The sequence below is a fragment of the Tachyglossus aculeatus genome, chromosome 21 (genome assembly GCF_015852505.1).
Source record: "Tachyglossus aculeatus isolate mTacAcu1 chromosome 21, mTacAcu1.pri, whole genome shotgun sequence".
Lineage (NCBI taxonomy): Eukaryota > Metazoa > Chordata > Mammalia > Monotremata > Tachyglossidae > Tachyglossus > Tachyglossus aculeatus.
In genome coordinates, this window is record NC_052086.1 from 65,074,846 (window position 1) to 65,095,504 (window position 20,659).

Sequence of the window (20,659 nt, forward strand, 5' to 3'; positions counted from 1 at the left end):
GGTGAGCTCATTACCAAAAATAGCATGAAACAACTCTTCAACTAGAAAAAAAATGCATTCACTATCAACACTTCAATCAATCAATCCTATATAAGTGCTGTATTGTGTGCAGAGCATTGCCCTAAGCGCTTGAGAGAGTACAATATAACAGAGTTGGTGGTTACATTCCCTGTTCACAAGGAGCTCAAATACTTCAAATTGTATGGTAGTTCTGATTTCACAAAACATATGAAATGACCTTTCTTCAGTAAAAATCAAACCACTGCCATTTCAAGAAAATTAAGCCACTGAATATATTAATTTTCTAAATTTTAGGCACCAAATCTAAGCAAATCACTCCAGGGTTTAAAGTTTAATCTTCTCACATTACCAAGTCTATCAAGGAAAGAAATCACTGAATTTTACTTACATCTAAAAAACTGAAAGACTTTGTTCACTACATCCCTAGGATCACTTCATTGTATTGTATTCTACATATTCTCCCTCTTTTCTGTGATGCTAATAAGCCATATTCTTTTCATGTTACACAAACACAATGTTCTGTGCCCCATCTACTGGACTGAGAGAAGTTACTGGTTCACAGAACTATTTATCTGCACCCTTTATTCACCCCACCCTCAAACCCACAGTGTTTATGCACACATCCATAATTTACTTATACTAACGTCTGTCTACCCCGCTAGATTGTCAGCTCCTTATGGACAGGGAACTTGTCGATCTACTATGTTATACTGTACTCTCCCAAGCACTCAGTGAAGTGCTCTATACACAGTAAGCACTCAAATATGACTGAATACTCTTTCATATGCAAAGAGTAAGATGTTCTTATAGAGAACCAATGCAAATTTCCTAAGATTTTTTTTTATAACACTGTGAGCACCATGTGGAACAGGGACTGTGTTCAACCTTATTAATTTGCATCTACCCCACAGATAAGCACAGTGCTTGGCACACAGTAAGCACTTAATACAAGAATAACGGATCAAAAACTTTCTGTTTCAAATTTTAAAATCTCACCTCATCTTCTCTATTACCCATTTTTGATAAGGTTCAATAACATTTTGAGACCCTACTTACATAGCCCTTTCTTCAGCATACTTCAAAACTGATACCTCCCTTAAATCCAAAGGTCTAACACTCTGGAATTAAGATTTCATTATGGAATGCTAGGAGGGGCATAGTATTTAATGCAGATAGCCACATCTTATAACTTTTTATAATTTCTCATTTCTAATCTTTATAGCTAATCAAGATGGTGTGATCTAAATGCATGGAACAGAAAAGTTGAAAGACTAAATGTGGATTTCCTTATGACAATGCATTCCAAACTGATATTTTATACAGTTCAATAAAAATACACACAAAAAAACCCCCACGTGGCTTAGCAGAGAGAGCATGGGCCTACAAGTCAGAAGGGGCTGGGTTCTAATCACGGCTTCTCCACTTGTCTGCTGTGTGACCTTGGGTAAGTCACTTGACTCCTCATCTGTAAAATCAATCAATCAATCAATCGTATTTATTGAGCACTTCCTGTGTGCAGAGCACTGTACTAAGCGCTTGAGAAGTACAAGTTGGCAACACTGTGAGCCTCATGTGGGACGGGGCTGTGTCCAACTTGATTAGCTTGTATCTACCCCAGAGCTAAGTACAGTGCCTGGTACATAGTAGGCCCTTAACAAATATCATTAAAATACAATAACAGCAGATAGCAAGCCCTTAACAAATATCATTAAAATACAATAACAGCAGCAGCAGCAAAAAAAATAAAAAAGCTTCCAGTAGGGCCTTCCCCTAGAATAATCTGCTGAAGTTTTTGCAAATAATTACTTCAAACTCTAGTAGCAGAATGAACAGGAAAATGTTATTTCATCTTTCTTTGCCTCTTTCACCAAAAATTCTTCCAGCAACTGAAGATCACAATGGGTATGCCTACAACAACTCAAGTGGCACAGATCTCTAGACTTTAACTCCTTTGTTTCTAGCAAACGTGCCTATCAACTCTGAAATATTGTACTCTCCCAAGTGCTTAGTACAGTACTCTGCACAAAGTAAGAACTCAATAAATACCATTGATTGACTGACTGGAACTTAGATTTGCTTCTCCCAGAACCGTAGCTATGTGCTAGGTCAACTAGGAATTAAAACAAGCACACTTTATAAAAATGTAATCAATACCCTCTTGTCCTAAATTTATTCTTTTCACACTTGACATACAATATTAAATGAAAATGAGCTTAAGAAATTCTTAAGCCTACTGTAAGGCATAAGTTTTTCTTTAATTTGAACTGTGAAATAAATTCAAAAGTTGAGCACTGTTTTTTGGTTTTAGTTTAAAAAAACCCGACAATGTACTCAAGTCACAGATGTCCTATTTTACGGAAAAAAAATTAGGGGTCTTAAAACTGTGTAATTAAAATGACTAGCATTATGAAAAAGATGATGCTAATAACCTTGTCTATCATAGCTTAATAAAAAGCTAATTAGCCTCAGTAATACACAGACACTTTATTTTCCTTTAACAGCTTTCTATGACCTAGCTTGTGCCTTTCTGGCACAGATTATTTTGGAAGCACTCTGATAAATGACTCACTTTATCACTACTTTCCATTTCTAACAACAGGATTTGTCATGAGCTTCTGCTTTCTTCCCTCTTCCCTGGGTTATTGATCACCCTGACACCTCTGAGGACTCTTTCCATGTTACTTCCATCACCTTGTTCACAGAATAAGGGGCAAAGGAGGATGCGTGCACCCTCACCTGTAGATGCCTGTATCCTCCCCTGTAACCTCTAGCTTTCCTAATACGTTTACGACTTGGAAAGGTGTCAGTAATTCCTCAGAGCTGTGGCATTAAGAGGAGTCTGACAATCAGATGCATTTTGGATAAACCATCAAGTACTACATTTTCCATATTTTTTTTTCTGGAAACAAAAGGCAACTGGCTATTATATATACAGTATATATTCTAAAACCAAAGTCCTAGTCTCCCACACACTTGAATGCCTCGCCACACTGATGACTTCATCCCATTTCCAGACAGATCAACTACCTTGGAATCCTGAACCCTGTGTTCAGTAAGTATTTAAGATTATGGAATAGAAGTTGTATAGCTTTCATTTTTTCCTAAGATACTTCTAGTTTCAATTGTCTCGAGGACTCGCTCTCATAATGTACACGACTACACTAGACTTAACAATAATGAGCCTTAGAAATGTGGGGAATTCATTCATTCAACATATTTATTGAGCGCTTACTGTGTGCAGAGCACTGTATGAAGATTGCTCACCATTAGTAAAACAATCTTACCATTTTCTCACTAAACATTTTTATTATTTTTAACCTCAATGTGACAATGAAAACACTGTATTTTTATTAAAGAACAAGACCATCTGGTTTTGATAAGCTCGATTAAAATAACAGCTATAGCATTTCTCATTGTTCAGACCCAATCAAATCCCCACTAGAAACAATGGTTCCACCACCTCAGATATAGCCTCCTTTTCTTTCTTTCTTTTTCTTTTTAAAAGACACAAACTCAGCTGTCACATTACCTAACTGATCTTCTACCACAAACGAACATACATACTTTGCTCCTCTAGTCCTAAACTACTCAGTGCACCTTATTCTCGCCTGTCTTGCCACTGAACCCTTGCCCACATTCTCCCTCTGGCCTGCAACTCTCTCCCCTTTCACATCCAACAGACCACTACTCTCCATAACTTCAAAGCCCTACGTAAAAAATTACGGTATTTGTTAATTGCTTATATGGGTCGGGCGCTGTACTAAGTGTTACAGTGGATACAAACAAATCGGGTTGGACACAGCCTCTGTCCCATCTGGGGCTCACAGTTTCAATCCCCATTTACAATGAGGTAACTGAGGCCCAGAGAACTGAAGTGACTTGCCCAAGGTCACACAGCAGGCAAGTGGTGGAGCCTGGATTAAAACCCATGACCTTCTGACTCCAAGGCCCATGCTCTATCCACTAAACCATGCTGCTTCTCACATCTCCTTCAAGAGTCCTGACTAATCCCTGATTTCTCCTATTTGCCCTCCCTTCTTCAATGCCTATGCACTTGATCTGAACCCCTTAAGCACTTGATAATTCACCTCACCCCCATCCCCACGGCATTTATGTTCATATCCCTATATTCTCCCATTTCCCTTAGCTATAATGTATGTGGGCATGTCACCACGACCCCCTGGAGTTGGGTACCAGGGCAGGGTGGAAGGGTGGAGTTAGCACTAGGGGCTGTCCATGGGCAGTATCTGGACATGCCCAGAGTACAGCCAGCTGTGGCATCAAGGGGCAAGCTGTCTCAGGGAACCCTCTTGGAAGACCATTGAAACACAGGAAGAAGAGACAACGGCCAAGCAACAGAAGCAGAATATATATGCTGGTCCAATTCTCTGACAGGCCACACTGCACTGATCAATTTTGTTGACAGGACTGGATGTGAATACTACTGTTTAAAAAAAAAATCTCAAAAATCTGTAAATTGATTTCCCCACGGTTTTTCAGAAAATGTATCTATTTCAGAATACATACTTGTTAATCTGAGCCAAGAACATTCCCTTCAGTGCATAGAATTCAGCCGTCATCTCCTTTGTAAAGTACTTCAAATTTGTGGATTCAATAACTTCAAGCCCCTGTTAGAGGAATTGCATGGGAGAAGGAAAAAAAATTCACACACATGCCAAACTCTTAAAACAAATAAACGACTTCCTTAGATGATCTGTTAAGACAGTGATCTCCTTGCAATCCGGCTTCTAAGGGATCATCATTAAAATGAATTCTGAAGACACTGCACTTATCTTCAATCACTGGTCTATTATCTAATACTAAAAAATATTTTAACCTAGTCACTAATTGCCAAACTATAGCACTAACTCCTTAGCTCTGCATTATTAACTCTCCATTTTTTCTCCCTGTCTTTCACTTGCTTATGCTGATATAGTCTCCATTGTGCTATTAATTACTTATATGCATTTAATTCTTGAATTTTGTAAATATTTTTACCTTGACTAGAAAAACTGGGGATGAAACAAAGCTTATAAAATAACATTACATAATGCTCCTTGTGGACCAAATTTAACTGACTTTTGCCCTTAAATTAAAATGATTTTAAAGGTAGAATATGCACCTTTGTCATAACTATACTTTCAAACACTATACGTATTTTCTTACAGCTTATTACTAATACATTAGTTGGAAATTCAACTTGGCACTACTGTACCTGCATACATTCATTTTTGCCCATGACTCCAGCCAGCTGGAGGTAACACTTGACTTGCTGTCGAATCTTCTGAAAGCAATCCACAATTGGTACAGTAGGAATCGTGTGAATACGACTTAGAATGTCTAGCGCCACATTGACCAACCCTTGTTTCCGAGCGATTTTTCCATACTGGATAATTGCCGAAGCTGACGCATGGACTCCCAGCATGGCATTGTTAGAACTGGGATCGTGCTGTGAGCTATTCTCATAGGCGGTTACAATAGCTAGAAAGTAAAGGAATGAGTTTTTAGTACAGCTACAACAATTACACAGGAGAATCAAGGAGGCCAAACACAGTACTTGAAGATTTTCATAATTATGACAAATGGCTTATCATCATCAATCGTATTTATTGAGCACTTACTATGTGCAGAGCACTCTACTAGGCGCTTGAAAATGGAAACTGGGATGGATTCAAACTCATTCTGCCTTTTGCTTTTGAATCATTTCAATTCAAAAATGAACACGCCTAACTCATTGTGCTGAATATAATAATCGGTCCATCAATAGTATTTATTGCATTTATTAGGGCCTTCCTCTTTGCAGTGCACTGAGCTAAGCACTTGGGAGAGTACAACAGAAGTACGCTAAATCTAACTTCCTATAGTAACTAGGGCACAAATGCTGCCTTGAAAAACCACCATCAACCTGGGATTCCCATCAGTAGCTCTAGCTCACCTTCAGTGGCAAGAAACAAAAATGGAAGCCAGAACCAAAGGCCTGAGGTAGAACATTACCTGGCACCACATGATTCTCGCCACTACTGAGAAGGTCATCTGTGTGATTCATTCATTCATTAATTCATTCCATCGCATTTATTGAGCGCATACTGGGTGCAGAGCACTGTGTTAAGCGCTTGGGAGAATACCAATGTAAACAGTCATGTTCCCTGCTCACAGTGAGCTTACAGTCTAGAGGGACTCAGTTCTAACTAGAAAAATGTGACATAATGAAAGCATCAGTCTTTTTTAAAAACAATGGGTTGTCTGGAAAATTACATGATGAATGCATGCTGGACCAGGTAGATTTACCCTGATAATGATGCTGCCTCCACATGAAAATGCTGCTCCAGTGAGATAAATCATCTGACACAATGGGCAACCTGTTCCTCCAGGTTTTTACCACAGTCTTCATGTCATGCAGGCTGTTGTTCCTCCCCAGGTTAGTTGGCTGCAAACCTGCATTAATTTGCGCTGCTTCCTGAAGTTCAATTATTTGTTGTGCTGCCTAAATGGGAGAAATGGAAATTACAAAAAAAAAAAAGTTTTCTTACAGATGAATGCTAGGAAAACCAAACTGCAATCGATTTCATTGAGAGCTCTGTTGTGCTTCAAAAAGGTCTCCTCCTTGCCTTATGAGGAAATGACTCAGTCATGCACACCTCTCAATTCTGTGCATTCAGGGGGATAGATGAAACTTCACAAGCTTTATCAATAAAGCAAATTTATTGAGCACTAACTGTGTGCAGAGCACTATATAAGCACTTGGAAAAGTACAATATGATAGAGTTGGTAGACACGTTCCCTAACCACAACTTTACACAACACTGTTCAGGCAATAGGGCTTGTAATATGTTCCGCAGTAATGTATATAAGAACTAATACATGGGGAAAATAACATGGGTTCTTAAGCTTTTAAATAGAATGTTTTAAGTAAGAATTCATTAAGGTACAACAGAAACCTCTTAATGAAATCCCACTTTGAATCAGTATCAGATTTATTTACTCTTCAGTAATATATAAAAAAAGTGAATTAACACCTCCAGCCCCAAGGCACTTACATACTTACCTGTAATTATTTATTTATATTAATGTCTGTTTCCTTTAACGTCATTGTGGACAGGGAATGTGTCTGTTTATTGTTATATTGTATTCTCCCAAGAGCTTAGTACAGTGCTTTGCACATAGAAAGCACTCAAATACAACTGAATGAGAGAATTATAGTACCGTAATTTTTAATTCTAAAAAACCTGGAAAAAACAGTACCTAAGCTAAATATAATTTTCAGCCTGTCAGTTCATTTATGGCAGAGAAGCGGCATGGCTCAGTAGAAAGACCCCGGGCTTGGGAGTCAGAGGTCATGGGTTCTAATCCCGGCTCCACAACATGTCTGCTGTGTGACATTGGGCAAGTCACTTAACTTCTCTGAGCCTCAGTTCCTCATCTGTAAAATGGGGATTAAGACTGTGAGCCCCACATGGGACAACTTGATCACCTTGTACCAACCACCCCGCAGCGCTTAGAACCGTGCTTTGCACATCGTAAGCACTTAAATTGTATCATTATAATTTTTATTATCATTTATAAAAATGTAAACCCTGACAATAATTGCAATAAATGTAAAATTAGAGGTAATTAATCTATTGATTTTGTATTAAGATAATACATAAATTGTAGGGCTCACGCTTATCCACTAGGCTATGCCGCTCTTACAGGAATTTCAGGTCTAGTTCCTTATCAAGCTGTGGCATAATCAACGTAAATGGAAGAGGAGCAGGGTGGCCTAGTGGATAGTACATGGGCCTTTGAGTCAGAAGGACCTGTATTCTAATCCCGGCTCCACCACTTGTCTTGTCTGCTTTGTGACCTTGGGCAAATCACTCAATTTCTCTATTCCTTAGTTACCTCATCTTTACGGGGGATTAAAGCCTGTGACTTTGTCCAACCTGATTAGAACATACCTACCCCAGCACTTAATACAATGCCTGGCACTTAGACACCATACAAATAAACTACCAAAACAAAACAAAAAAAGAGTTGGTAGGCATTCCCTGCCCATAGGGAGTTTACAGTCTAGAGGGGGAGACAGGCATTGAAATCAACTACAGGTATGTATATAAGTGTTGAAGGTGGGAGTGACTAAAGGTAATAAATCCAAAGTGATGCAGATAAGGAGAGGCAATAGAGGATATGAGGGCTTAGTTGGAGAAGGCTATTCATTCTTCAAAAACCTGAAAAAAATAAGCAGAAGTTGGCAGCAGACACATTATGAAAACAGCAAACACTTTGAACTGCCAAACCACTACAGAGAAGACTTGTAAATTTAACTGGAAGTTAATCACCTGCAACATAATAAAACTAATGTACTATTCTCCGAACCACTCTTCCAGGAAAAAAGAATAAGACAACAGTCATATTAACTGTTCATCAGCGAAATAAAATACTGTTCAAATATCAAACACTTCAAAGTCAACTCTTGAAACAAAATAAAATTATGTAAAGTAACATTTTTCACAATCATCACAGTATCAGCTCACACAATAGCTTAACCTTCATTCTACTCCCATTCATCATGTACATTTAATTTTCTTGTAGGAATTTAATCACCTACTATCTGATGTAGAAAGGAATTACTGCAGTGCAAATTCACTGCTGGGTTTGTACCTTTGTCATTTGCTGCCTATTTTATCATTTCTACTCTAAGAATGTGCATAAAGATTATTTTTAAAATACCATTTTTAATTGATGCCATGCAAGTCTTTTAAATACTTTATTTGGAAATATTAATCCTTGGTTATTTCAGGAACTCCAACAATATAGTTGGCAATACCACAGCTTTCAAGTTGAGTTAAAGTGAATCAAGAAAATACTTTAAAAGGCAGCACAACTGTTCTTTTTCTATTTCTATGTATTTACACTTAATATCCTCAATTTAAAGTCTGTTAAATGGAGCCCAGTCTAAGTAGTTCAAACTTGCACGTCCTTTGGTTTCAGATTAAGCAAATGACCCACATTTTTGAGCTACAGTTTTTATTTCGAAAAGTGCTTTATATTTGTCAAAGAAAATACACAATCAGTGGTATTTACTGAGTGCGTACTGTGGGCAGAGTACTATACTAAGCACTTGGGAGAGTACAATACAAAGAGTTGGTAGACACCTTGCCTGTCCACAATGACCTTAAACGAAAGAAGCTTTGAAAGAGGGTTTTTGGCTCCAATGTACAGATGAAGCCCTCGAGCTTTTAGTTTTAATGCCAAGGCTGACTGTTAAATTTGAGAAAAATGTTCTCATCCAAGCAGACTTAGTGTGGGCTGGAATTTTTGCAAGTAAGTGCATCCAAATACTAGCCACTAATACTCATTATACACCTTCCAGGCAGCATGGTATGGTAGAAAGAACACTGGTCCTGGAGTCAAAAGAAACCGGTTCTCACCCCAGCTCTGTGGCCGGCCTGCTGTATGACTCTGGGAAAGTCATTTGACTGGCTCACGGCAACCGCGGCTACTAGGACACAAAATGTTTATCTTACCTGAAGAAGGGGAGTGTGAACATGCGACACAACATGGGGAAGCCTTCGCCATTCACGAATGGCCAAGCTACTAGCCATTTCAACGAGGCGTTCAATGAAGTTGAGCTGCTGTTCTTCAGGATGGCAAATAGCCAGATATCCTCGGTACATGTTGACTTTCCAGGCCATCTCTTTTGGACAACTCAGCTCCACCTGGTAGTAAAAGAACTGAATGCTTATTGTGCGAAGAGCACTGTGCGAAGCAGTTGGAAGAGTGCAATATAACGGAGTTGGAAGATATGTTGCCTACCCACCATGAGCTTACAGTCTAGAGTGGGAGACAGACATTAATACGAATAAATTACAGATATGTATGTAAGTGCTGTGGGGCTGAGGAAGGGGTGAAAAAAAGGGTGCAAATCCATGTGCAAAGTTGACACATCATCATCATCATCATCATCATCAATCGTATTTATTGAGAGCTTACTATGTGCAGAGCACTGTACTAAGCGCTTGGGAAGTACAAATTGGCAACATATAGAGACAGTCCCTACCCAACAGTGGGCTCACATAAGGGAATGGGAGAGGACGAAGAGAGGGTTTAGTCTGGAAAGGCCTCTTGAAGGAGATGTGCCTTCAATAAGACACAGTAAGTGCTCAATAAATGACAGAATGAATGAAGTCAGCCCACTGGTGGAAACATATTCATCTTCATTTATATTTGAATCCTGTTCAATTTTAATTCTATTGCCTGACCTTGGAAAGAAGCTTGATTCTCTCTGGTCTAGAAGTGTCACCTAGGGACTGACTTCACATGTCTCTCACAGTGTTCCTCGAATCATTTCAAAAAAACAGCTATATTCACTGTCATTTAAAACCATGCAACTTACTGTTTATAATGAAAAATAACTTTTGTTCTTGTATTCAAATTGTGACAAGTCAATGGCTTGCCTCTTTTACACTTGATTTTCACTGCTAATGTGATCACATTTTCCATAGCTTAAGGAACGGGAGAAGACATGGTTAACACACATTAGGGCCAAAAGATCAAGACTAGTAGGGAAAAAATGAGGAATAGGAGACAGGCACTAGAGAGAGACAAATATCCAAAGAAAGAAGCAAATACATACACAGGCAAAGAAACCCATTCACACTCCATCCCATTCCCTCACTCCATAGAGAGAAAATGAATTAGGCATGGGGATGAGGAAAGCTGGAGGAGAGAGTAAGAGCAGTTGCTGTAGCAGAACAACTTTCCCACAACTGCCATCACAGCTGAAATAGTGGTGAAGATTGTGTTGTGGCCCCATCTCTCTTTACCTGGCCCTGCCACAACTCACCACCACCTGCTTGGTTTCTTGAGCTACCATCTGAACCACCAACTTGGCCTCACACACCACTGCTGCAACAACTGAAGCAGGGCTTTCAATCAATCAAGGGAATTTGAGTACTTACTCTGGGAGAGCACTGTACTAGGCATTTGAGAGGACAGAAGAGACAGGAGACACGAACCCTGACCGCAAATGGAAGATTTTTTGGGTGGTGGAAAAGGCCTCCAAATGTTCTGATTGCCTTGCCTAATGTACACTTCCAATAGATCACCCAAATTATTTTGATTCAGAAAGATAAACAGAGGTCATTCTAGGGACAAACACCAGAATTCCAGAAAGCCCTAAATGGTCTGAGGTATAACACAACAAACTTTGATGTGGCAGTAGAAAAGAAAAAATATATATGAAAATGGTCCATTTATCAGCACATAGGCCATTATTCTTTCAGAACCTGATACTATTTCATGACATTTTACATGATCTGACCAAATAGAAATTCCATTTCTATTTCTGCCTTTTCTCTTCAGTTAATAAATGTCTCATTACTGAAAAAAATTCCATTCAAGCATATCTGCAGTCACCGGTAGCTGCCAGTTCTCTTCAACCTACAAACTATCACAGTACAGCTTGTCAGATATATTAAATTTACTCAAGGCTTAAATTCTACTGTGGAATTGAGTATATATTTTACATATTTAGAGTTACAAAAAATAAATAAGATAAGCCTCTTAATTAAGGTGAACTCTTGCGTTTCAACTGACAAACTCGTAGATAGGGCATTTTGCTGATTTTGGCCACATTAAGCTAAGTCACAGGAAATTTAAAATAAAGCCAGTCCAAACGAATGTGACACTTAAGCCTGATCATCAATTCTAGCTACTGGCATTGCTAAAAGGTGAATGATTTAAACTCAACGAGCCCTACTACCTTGCAGATAATTTTTTCCATCTATCACCTGGCAATCATTTTCCCAGTCATTCCAAAGTCATGACAATAATGTCTGATGGCAGTTTTTCAGGCCTAGTATTAGCAGACCTATTTGCAAGGCTGTTCTTGGCTTAGAATTTCAGTGGATAGCTCTCAACCACATCCACTTTCTATTGTGCCTTTCAAGCAGAAACTAAATCCTAGTTTTAGGATTTTAGGATGCCCTATGAGTGATATAGGTCTCCAAACCCCTTAAGAAGTGTTGTTTAAAACAAATGCATGTGTTGCTTTTTTTTTTTTTAACTGAAAAGGAAAAATTTACAGTCAAAAGGAAATAATTTTGGACAAATTGAGAAAACCATCAAGACTAAAGCAACAATTCTTGGGGACATTCCCATCTCTGTAGACAACACCACTGTCCTTCCTGTCTCACTAGTCTGTCACTTTGGCATTATCCTTGACTTCTCTCTCATTCAACCCACATATTCAATCACTAAATCCTGTTGGTTCAACCTCCACATCACTAAAAATCCATCCTTTCCTTTTCATCCAAATTGCTACCACATTAATCCAAGCACTAATTCCATCTGCCCTGATTACTGTATCAGTCTCTGTAGAGACCTCCCTAACTCCTCTCTCTCCTTACTCTGGTCCATATTTCATTCTGCTGCCCGGATCATTTTTCCACAAAAACCTTCAGTCCATATTTCCCCACTCATCAAGAACCTCCAATAATTGCTCATAGACCACCATAAACAGAAACCCCTTACCATTAGTTTAAAGCACTCAATTACCAGGCCCCCTCCTATCACACCTCACTACTTTTCTATTAAAATTCAGCCCTTACACTTTACTCCTCTAAAACCAACCTACACACTGTACCTCGATCTCACCTATCTAGTGGCCAACCACTAGGCCACATTCTGCAACACCCTCCCTCTTCAAATCCAGCAATTATTCTCCCCCCTTTCAAAGCCTTATTGAAGGCACTTTGCCTCCAGGAGGTCTTCAATGATGAAGCACTCTTTTCCTTTTCTTCTACTCCACCTGTGTCACCCTTACTTCCTCCTTTTATTCAATCCTACTTCCCGGCCTCACAGAACTTATGTACATATACATAATTTATTTTTTTATATTAATGTCTGTCTCCCCTTCTAGACCGTAAGCTCCTGGTGGGCAGGGAATGTGTCTATCAAGTCTGTTACACTGTCCCAAGCGCTGAGTACAGTGCCCTGCACCATAGTATGCACTCTATAAATATGATTTATTGATTGGAAACAAAATTACATTTCCCCTATGATTTGGTAATGTTAAACTGATAAGCTAGAAAACACAGTTTCCACAGGCTGCATAAACTAAGAAAGCATGTTCAAGAGTTTCATTTTTGTAAGGAACAAAGAAGATTCAAACTTGGTTTTAAAACTTGAGAATTACCTCCAAACACAACCTTCCCCATTCATTAAGTAAAACTAAGATGGCACTGTAGCTCCAGAAATAGACAAAAATCACTAGCAAAGTTTTAAATAATAGTAAAGGAGTTAATTTTACACTAACAAGTCCTTTTAAATTACATTTTCAGCAGGTGGTCAGGAAATTGCTTAAGTGCTTCAGACTTCGTAAAAGCAGTAAGTTTCTTTCCAATTTCTCTACCAACAGTCTAGAACTTATGAAGCATACATTTATCAGGCATATAGATAGCACAGAGCCATGTACTCTAAATGAGACCTTGAAAATGGCAAGACAGGGGGGTTAAGTGATCTACAAGGATTTGTCATTCAGCCAATTGTGGTGTTGGAGCAAAATAATGAACTTTAAATGCATCCAGAAGGTCACTGGTAAACAATAAATTTGACCAATTACTTTCAGTCTACAACAGTTTGTACATTGCTTGGCCAATGCACAGACCCTAGTCCTTGCTCTATTCTAAAACTTGAGCAAAATTAGATGGAAGATTTCAGATGCCTAAAATAACCTATTTAAAAAAAAATATCTTGGAAACCAACTTAATAACAAACATCACTGAATTAAAGACAAATTGAACTGGACTTAGGGTTCTAGGATGGCACTCCTCAAGGTGAGACTTTGATTTGTGTAAATGTGTGTCCACTCAATGACTAACAAGCTCTCCAGCAGCCCTGTTACATTTGTTACCCACAATGCCTACTGCCATTTTTTGCTTCTCCCTCTTAGTGATATAATATAAAGAACTAGAAACTGTTTGAAACCATGACACTATTTCAATTCATTCTATTTCGAGAAATAGGATACTTGGCCCAGACATGTAAAGCTTTTATCCCTATCCAACTATACACTGGGTTTCAAGTCCAAGTTCTTTACCAATTAGCTTCTTTTTAAAAAGAAACATAATATTTAGAATTGCAATAATTTTTTCAGTTAAAACTCACCACAGGATCTCAAACACTAGAGCAAATTCCCTCCTAATCTGAAAAGACATGATTCAATCACTTCTGAATTATAAAAATAAAGACTAGAATTGGCCTGTTCATTTCTTAATTTCAAAAAGACATTTTAGAAAATTATTATCACCCAAAAAACAGTTGCTAAGTAAACTTCCTCCCCTCCATTCAAGAAAAAAAAACACCCAAGAAATTTGTGTGCACTTACATATACACACAGATACCTAAAGAGGAGAGGGGGAGGGAGAAAGAGAGAGTGAGAGAGAGAGAGAGAAAGGAAGGAGAGAGAGAAGAAGGAGAGAGAGAAAAGGGGAGAAGAGAAAGGGGGAGAGAGAGAGAGAGAAAGGGAGGAGAGAAAAAGGGAGAAAGAGAGAGAGAGAGAAAGGGAGAGAAGGGGGAGAGAGAGGGTGGGAGGAGGAGGACAGAGAGAGAAAGGGAGAAGAGAAAGAGACAGTTAGTAATCACTGAAATTACCCCTATCCAGCTCCCTGTAGACTGGAAAGATGTGTTTCTTTCCTGAAGGGAGGAAAATATCTCTGCCTAAAATATCAGCCCTTCTCCTTCCTTCGTCAGTTACATAAAATTCAGCATGACCCTCACGAATATTCAAGAAAAAGTACAAAAGATCAACCCCCCAAAAAAAACTAATGGAAAATAACTGTTTTGGAAGTATTTAGGGATGAAAATCCAATGATAGTATGCCATCTAAAGAGGTTTCTCATGATATGAGCACTAGTGGATCAAACCCTCTTACAATTTTCACCCACTAATCATTTACCCCATGAGTTGTACAGTTTTTTGATTATACTGCTTTATAAATATTTCATCTGAGATAGAAAAGGCTTCTTTATGCCATATCCCTTGATAGCTAACATTAATAAATTAAGAAAACCTTAAAAGGTTGTATTTTGATTGCATGCTCAGCGCATAGTTCCCCATTGGTTATAAACAGCCTGCAGCCTTGGTTTCAATGCTCCACAACATGTTAATTATCTTAACATACTCCCCTGGGATGTGTTTACCCCAGAAATAATATCTGTTGGCATGATTAGCAGTCTAAGCCAAGAATTAGTGCCCTTGAGTCTTTTAAATCTGGTATTTACACAGGGCAAATTCTTCCATTTGTTGCTCATTCAGGTCTTTCCTTTTCTTTCAATTAGCAACATGTCAAGCCAATGAAGCCAATTTATGGGTGATAACTGTACAGCGTGCAGTGCCTCTTTAGAAGCAGGAAGCCTGTTTCTGAAAGTTACTTTCTTTTAGTGGATTCTAGATTTTGTTTTCTTTCCTCGGAATCTGAAGAGATCAGGGATTAGAACACATGGCCAACTAACTTTAGTGGGGTCTGCACTACACAAGAGCCTGAATATTTTTTGAAGCCATGTCCCATTAGACTTACCACCAAGTCATCTGCTTGCCTGAAAGATGGCATTTCTGGTCCATCAATCCCTCAAAATCATCACCTCTCCCACTGCATACAGTAAATTCTCAATAAATACCACTGGTTGATTGATTGACTGCCAACTGGTGGTGGGGAGATTGGAGGTGGGAAGGGAATGAATGGCTCATGAAGGTGCAAGAAAACTAGCAGTGAGGTGATGAGGGCAGCTCAAAGTCACAAGCAGCTTTACTTTATTAGGAATCTGTTAAGTGCTTACTATGAGCAAGGCACTGTACTAAGCGCTGGGGAGGATACAAGCGCACCAAGTTGGACAAAGTCCCTGTCTCACATGGGGCTCACAGTCTCAATCCCCATTTTACAGATGAGGTTACTGAGACACAGAGAAGTGAAGTGACTAGCCCAAGGTCACCCAGCACTCTTGAAGGATACCCCATTATGGAAAATTTGCATCACAGTATACTCCCCACTGTGCCTAATATCAAGTGTGCACATGCAACAATTTATTCCAATACCACACAGAGCGACATCCAGGCAGGCACATACTGTTAGAAGAACTTTCCTTAATTCTGCTGTCACATTCTATCCCAAGCATGTAATGAAAACACACGTTATGGCAGAATGAGGAGTCTTGGAACTGGGGCGGCTACCCTTCTACTTCAAGTGGAAGGGCGAGGAAGCAGAGGTATCAGGTATTCAAAGGTTGGGATGCCATGTCTGCCACTATATCCACTATATCAACCTACGCATCAGGCAAAAACCTCCTCACTCTCTCTAGGCTCTCAAGGCTATCACCTCGCCCCCTCCTACCTCACCTCCCTTCTTTCCTTCTACAGCCTGGCCCACATCCTCCGCTCCTCTGCCGCTAACCTCCTCACTGTGCCTCGTTCTCACCTGTCCCGCCGTCGACCCCCGGCCCACGTCCTCCCCCTTGCCTGGAATGCCCTACTTCTGCACATCTGCCAAGCTAGCTCTCCTCCTCCCTTCAAAGCCCTACTGAGAGGTCACCTCCTCCAGGAGGCCTTCCCACACTGAGCCCCCTCCTTCCTCTACCCCTCCTCAGCCCCCCGTCCTACCTCCTTCCCCTCCCCACAGCACCTGTATATATGTTTGTACAGATTTATTACTCTATTTTACTTGTACATATTTACTATTCTATTTATTTTATTTTGTTAATATGTTTTGTTTTGTTGTCTGTCTCCCCCTTCTAGACTGTGAGCCCGTTGTTGGGTAGGGACCGTCTCTACATGTTGCCAACTTGTACTTCCCAAGCGCTTAGAACACTGCTCTGCACACAGTAAGCGCTCAATAAATACGATTGAATGAATGAATGAATAAATGACTGTAGCCATGGCACAGGCTGCGGGACTTTGAGCCAGGACGAGCCCAAAACACTGTTCCTCCAGTCACAGTGTCCTACCCATCTTCCTGCCTATATCGAGAAGCAGTGTGGCCTAGTTAAAAGAGCATGGGCCTGGGAACCAGAGGGCCTTGTTCTAATCCCAGTTCCACCATTTCTCCGCTTTGTGACCTTGGGCAAGTCACTTCACTTCTCTGAGCCTCAGTTACCTCATCTGTAAAATGGGGATTAAGACTGCCTGGGACAGGGATTGTGTCAAATCCGGATATTTTATATATACCCCAGTGCTTAGAACAAATGGTGCATGACACACAGTAAGCATTTAACAGATACCACACACACAGAAAATGCTGTTCTCATTGTTTATGGATTTCTATTTTTGTTGTATTCTTATGACCGTCACCCATCCCCTCTTCCATTCCACACTTTTAGACTGTGAGCCCCTTGAAGGCCAGAGACCTTGTCTATTTTCAATGGTACATTTTTTCCCAATCCTTTGCTAATTTCTCTGCCCACGAGTTTAATATGTAAAATCACATCTCCTCCAGGAAGCCTTTCTAATCTTTCATCTCTACCCCATCTCCCCCGATTCACGGCATCACCTATGTATTGAACCCTCATCCTTAAAGCTCTTAAGCAACAAGGGTCAGCATGGCCTCGTGGAAAGAGCACAGGCCTGGGAATCAGAAGACCTGGGTTCTAATACCGGCTCTGCCAGTGGCCTGTTGTGTGACCTTAGGCAAGTCACTTAACTATCCTGTGACCTTGGGCATGATGATGGAGTGCTGTAAAGTTAATGGTAACAAGTTTCTGTTGGATGCGGAGATGGATGGGCAACCACTGATGGTTCTTCAGGATTGGGAATGGATTGAAAGAGTAAATCATCAGGGCAATCAATCAATTGTATTTACTGAGTGCTTACTGTGTGCAGAGCACCGTACTAAGCACTTGGGAGAGTAAAATAAAACAAACACAGACACATTCCTGCCTACAATGAGCTTACAGTCTAGAAGGGGAAACAGACATTAATATAAATGAATGAACTATGGATATGTACATAAGTGCTCTGGGGCTGGGAGGAGGGAATGAATAAAGGGAGGAAGTCAGGGCAAGGCAGAAGGGAGTGGATGAAAAGTAAAAGAAGGCTTAGTCAGGGAAGGTCTCTTGGAGAAGATAAGGCTTTGAAGTTGGGGGAGAGTAATTGTCTGTTGAATATGAAGAGAGAGGGTGTTCCAGGCCAGAGGCAGGATGTGGGCGAGAGGTTGGCAATGAGAGAGACAAGACTGAGGTTCAATGAGTAGGTTGGCATTAGAGAAACGAAGTGTGCAAACTGGATTGTAGTAGGAGAGTAGCGAGGAGAGGTAGGAGGGGACAAGGTGATTGAGTGCTTTAAAGTTGATGGCAAGGAAAAACAGAGTGAAGTATGGACTAGAGTGGGGAGAGACAGAAGGCAAGAAGGTCAGGAAGGAGACTGATGCAAGCAATAAAGCCAGGCTTGGATAAGAGTTTGGATTAACATAGTGGCAGTTTGGAAAAAGAGGAAAGGATGGATTTTAGCTATGCTGTGAAGGTTGAACTGACAGAATTTGGTGACAGACTGAACATGTGGGTTGAATGAGAGAGATAAATTGAGGACAACGTCAAGGTAAAGGCTTGTGAGACAGGAAGGATGGTGGTGCTGTCTACTGTGATGGGCAAGTCGGGGGGATAGGGTTTGAGTGGGAAGATGAGAAATTCATCAGTATATACTTGAAATAATTTATGAAAACCCCTAATGTGTGCCAAACAGAGTAATGAACACTGAGAAAAAATGCAATTTTTGAGAAAAATGAGAATACAATTGAGGACAATGATAAATACTTGAACAATAAGGCAGCTTGGTAAAGTTTCAGGCTCCTCACACCTCAGTACAACAGTCATATAAGTGACCATCCCAACATCCAGATAGTAAGAAGGCCTCAAACTGCATGAGTTTGTGTTAATACCTCCTTTGCATGTCCCCCAAGTACTTAATAAGCATTCTGCTTAGAGCACAATAAATACTGCTTATGACTCCTAGATAACCAAGGTAATTTACTACATAGATAAAACTTACTTCGACTGCCCAAATCCCCAGCTGTATCTTCAGTCAGAAGAAATCCCCTAAGAGACATCCACTATTTTTGTGAAATGAGTTTACAATGCTGACTGTAGAAGTGTACTCAGCATAATGTGGAAGGTACAAACACCTTAAGTGAAGCACGTCTTCAAATGGGGCTGGGGGAATCTTACCTGAACTAACGCCTCCTTCATGGCTGTCCAGTTTGACACTCTCCAAGCACATTCCAATACGAGATAAGGATTTATATGACCTTTCGACTGCCCGTATTCTGTCAAAGCCTCCCACTGGTTCAACTCCTTAGAGCAGCTACAAAAATGAGAACAAGTTTCAGCTGCCCTTTTACCCACCAGTCACAAAGAGAAAAAGGTGATCAAGTAATTTATAGCTTTTCCTCAGAGAAGGAAAGATGCTGCATAAATGTCAAAGCCCCAGTAATTAAGGAGGCTCCCTCAGTAGGTAAAATATGCTCAGACTTTTTGTTTAAGCACAATTTAAAAAACATCGCCAGGGCACTAAACTGCAAAGGAGTTTATTTTCTCCAAAAGGTGAATAGTTAACTAACTAGAGGAGGCCAACTATTAGGGGTAATACTAACATTTGGCATATTAATAATGAGATTTTTAAAATCGCATGGCAACCGTATTACAGATTTAAATAGTATTTTGCTAATTCCTATTTTACTACATCATTTTCAAAAGCTCCATTAATATGAGAAACCACTAAAACAAAGATAATATTTCTACACAAAGAAATAAAGAACTACGAAGCTCTACTTTACTTGTAAAGCTCCAATGTACCAATCTCAAAGGAAGAACAAACATCACCTAATTTTCCACCAATGCAAATACGCTTTGGCAGGATTTTATAAACAATTTAGCAAAAGAATAGCAACAGTTGTATTACAAATTCCCTACAGCTTTTAGTTGCAGTTGAAATTTTTTGAGGGTTTTTTTGGCTCTTAAAAGCGGTGTTTTCAAACAACCTCAGTGCTTGTTTTCCAGTGTTGTTCTTCTGAAGCTTTCCAATAGCAAATGCTTTGAAATATAACAATTTTAAACTCCTACCGAATCCAATGGTCTTCCCACAGCTGGTATTCTGGGAAGATAGCAGGAGACGCATTATTCCGTTCATGTTCCTTTTTGGCTTTCTCCATTGCTTTTTCATAGGATTCTTGTGCCTAAAAAACAGTTCTTAATATTTAGTGTCTTGCCATTCTATAAACACAAATAGAAAGAGAGAAAGCATTTTCATCCATAGGCAACACTAAATTTATCCAGGGTAATTTAACCATCCACCTTCCTTTCCCTCTACATCTCCCCCATGAATTTGGCTACCTGCCTTTTGCTGACCAGTTCATAATTCACAAAACCTCCATTAAGGCACAGGGGAAGAGAGAAGGGGAAAAGAAAGATGAGGAAAAAGTGAAATAATTTATCTGCAATGAAAGAATAAATCATTACCTTTCTGGATTATCTAGAACTTCAATGCATCTGTTTAAAAAGCCATTTCATCCAAGAAACACAACCTAAATTAGGTCCCCATTTCCCCAACCATCCCTCCCATTAACCACCCACATATGCACCTGCTTATTTAGTTGTTACTGACTGATTCATCTGTG

The 20,659-nt window shown here is 39.7% G+C and overlaps 1 protein-coding gene across 1 annotated transcript in view; it reads right to left on the bottom strand.

The window, feature by feature from the left end:
* Positions 1 to 20,659, bottom strand: part of LOC119942767 (transformation/transcription domain associated protein) — a 160,482-nt gene that overhangs the window by 39,445 nt on the left and 100,378 nt on the right. The window contains exons 55-60 of the mRNA XM_038763700.1: positions 20,106 to 20,218; positions 19,212 to 19,347; positions 9,528 to 9,719; positions 6,310 to 6,505; positions 5,237 to 5,502; positions 4,549 to 4,649 (exon numbers count right to left, since the gene is read on the bottom strand). Of these exons, the coding sequence (XP_038619628.1) occupies positions 4,549 to 4,649; positions 5,237 to 5,502; positions 6,310 to 6,505; positions 9,528 to 9,719; positions 19,212 to 19,347; positions 20,106 to 20,218 (1,004 nt within the window). The remainder of the gene's footprint in view (positions 1 to 4,548; positions 4,650 to 5,236; positions 5,503 to 6,309; positions 6,506 to 9,527; positions 9,720 to 19,211; positions 19,348 to 20,105; positions 20,219 to 20,659) is intronic.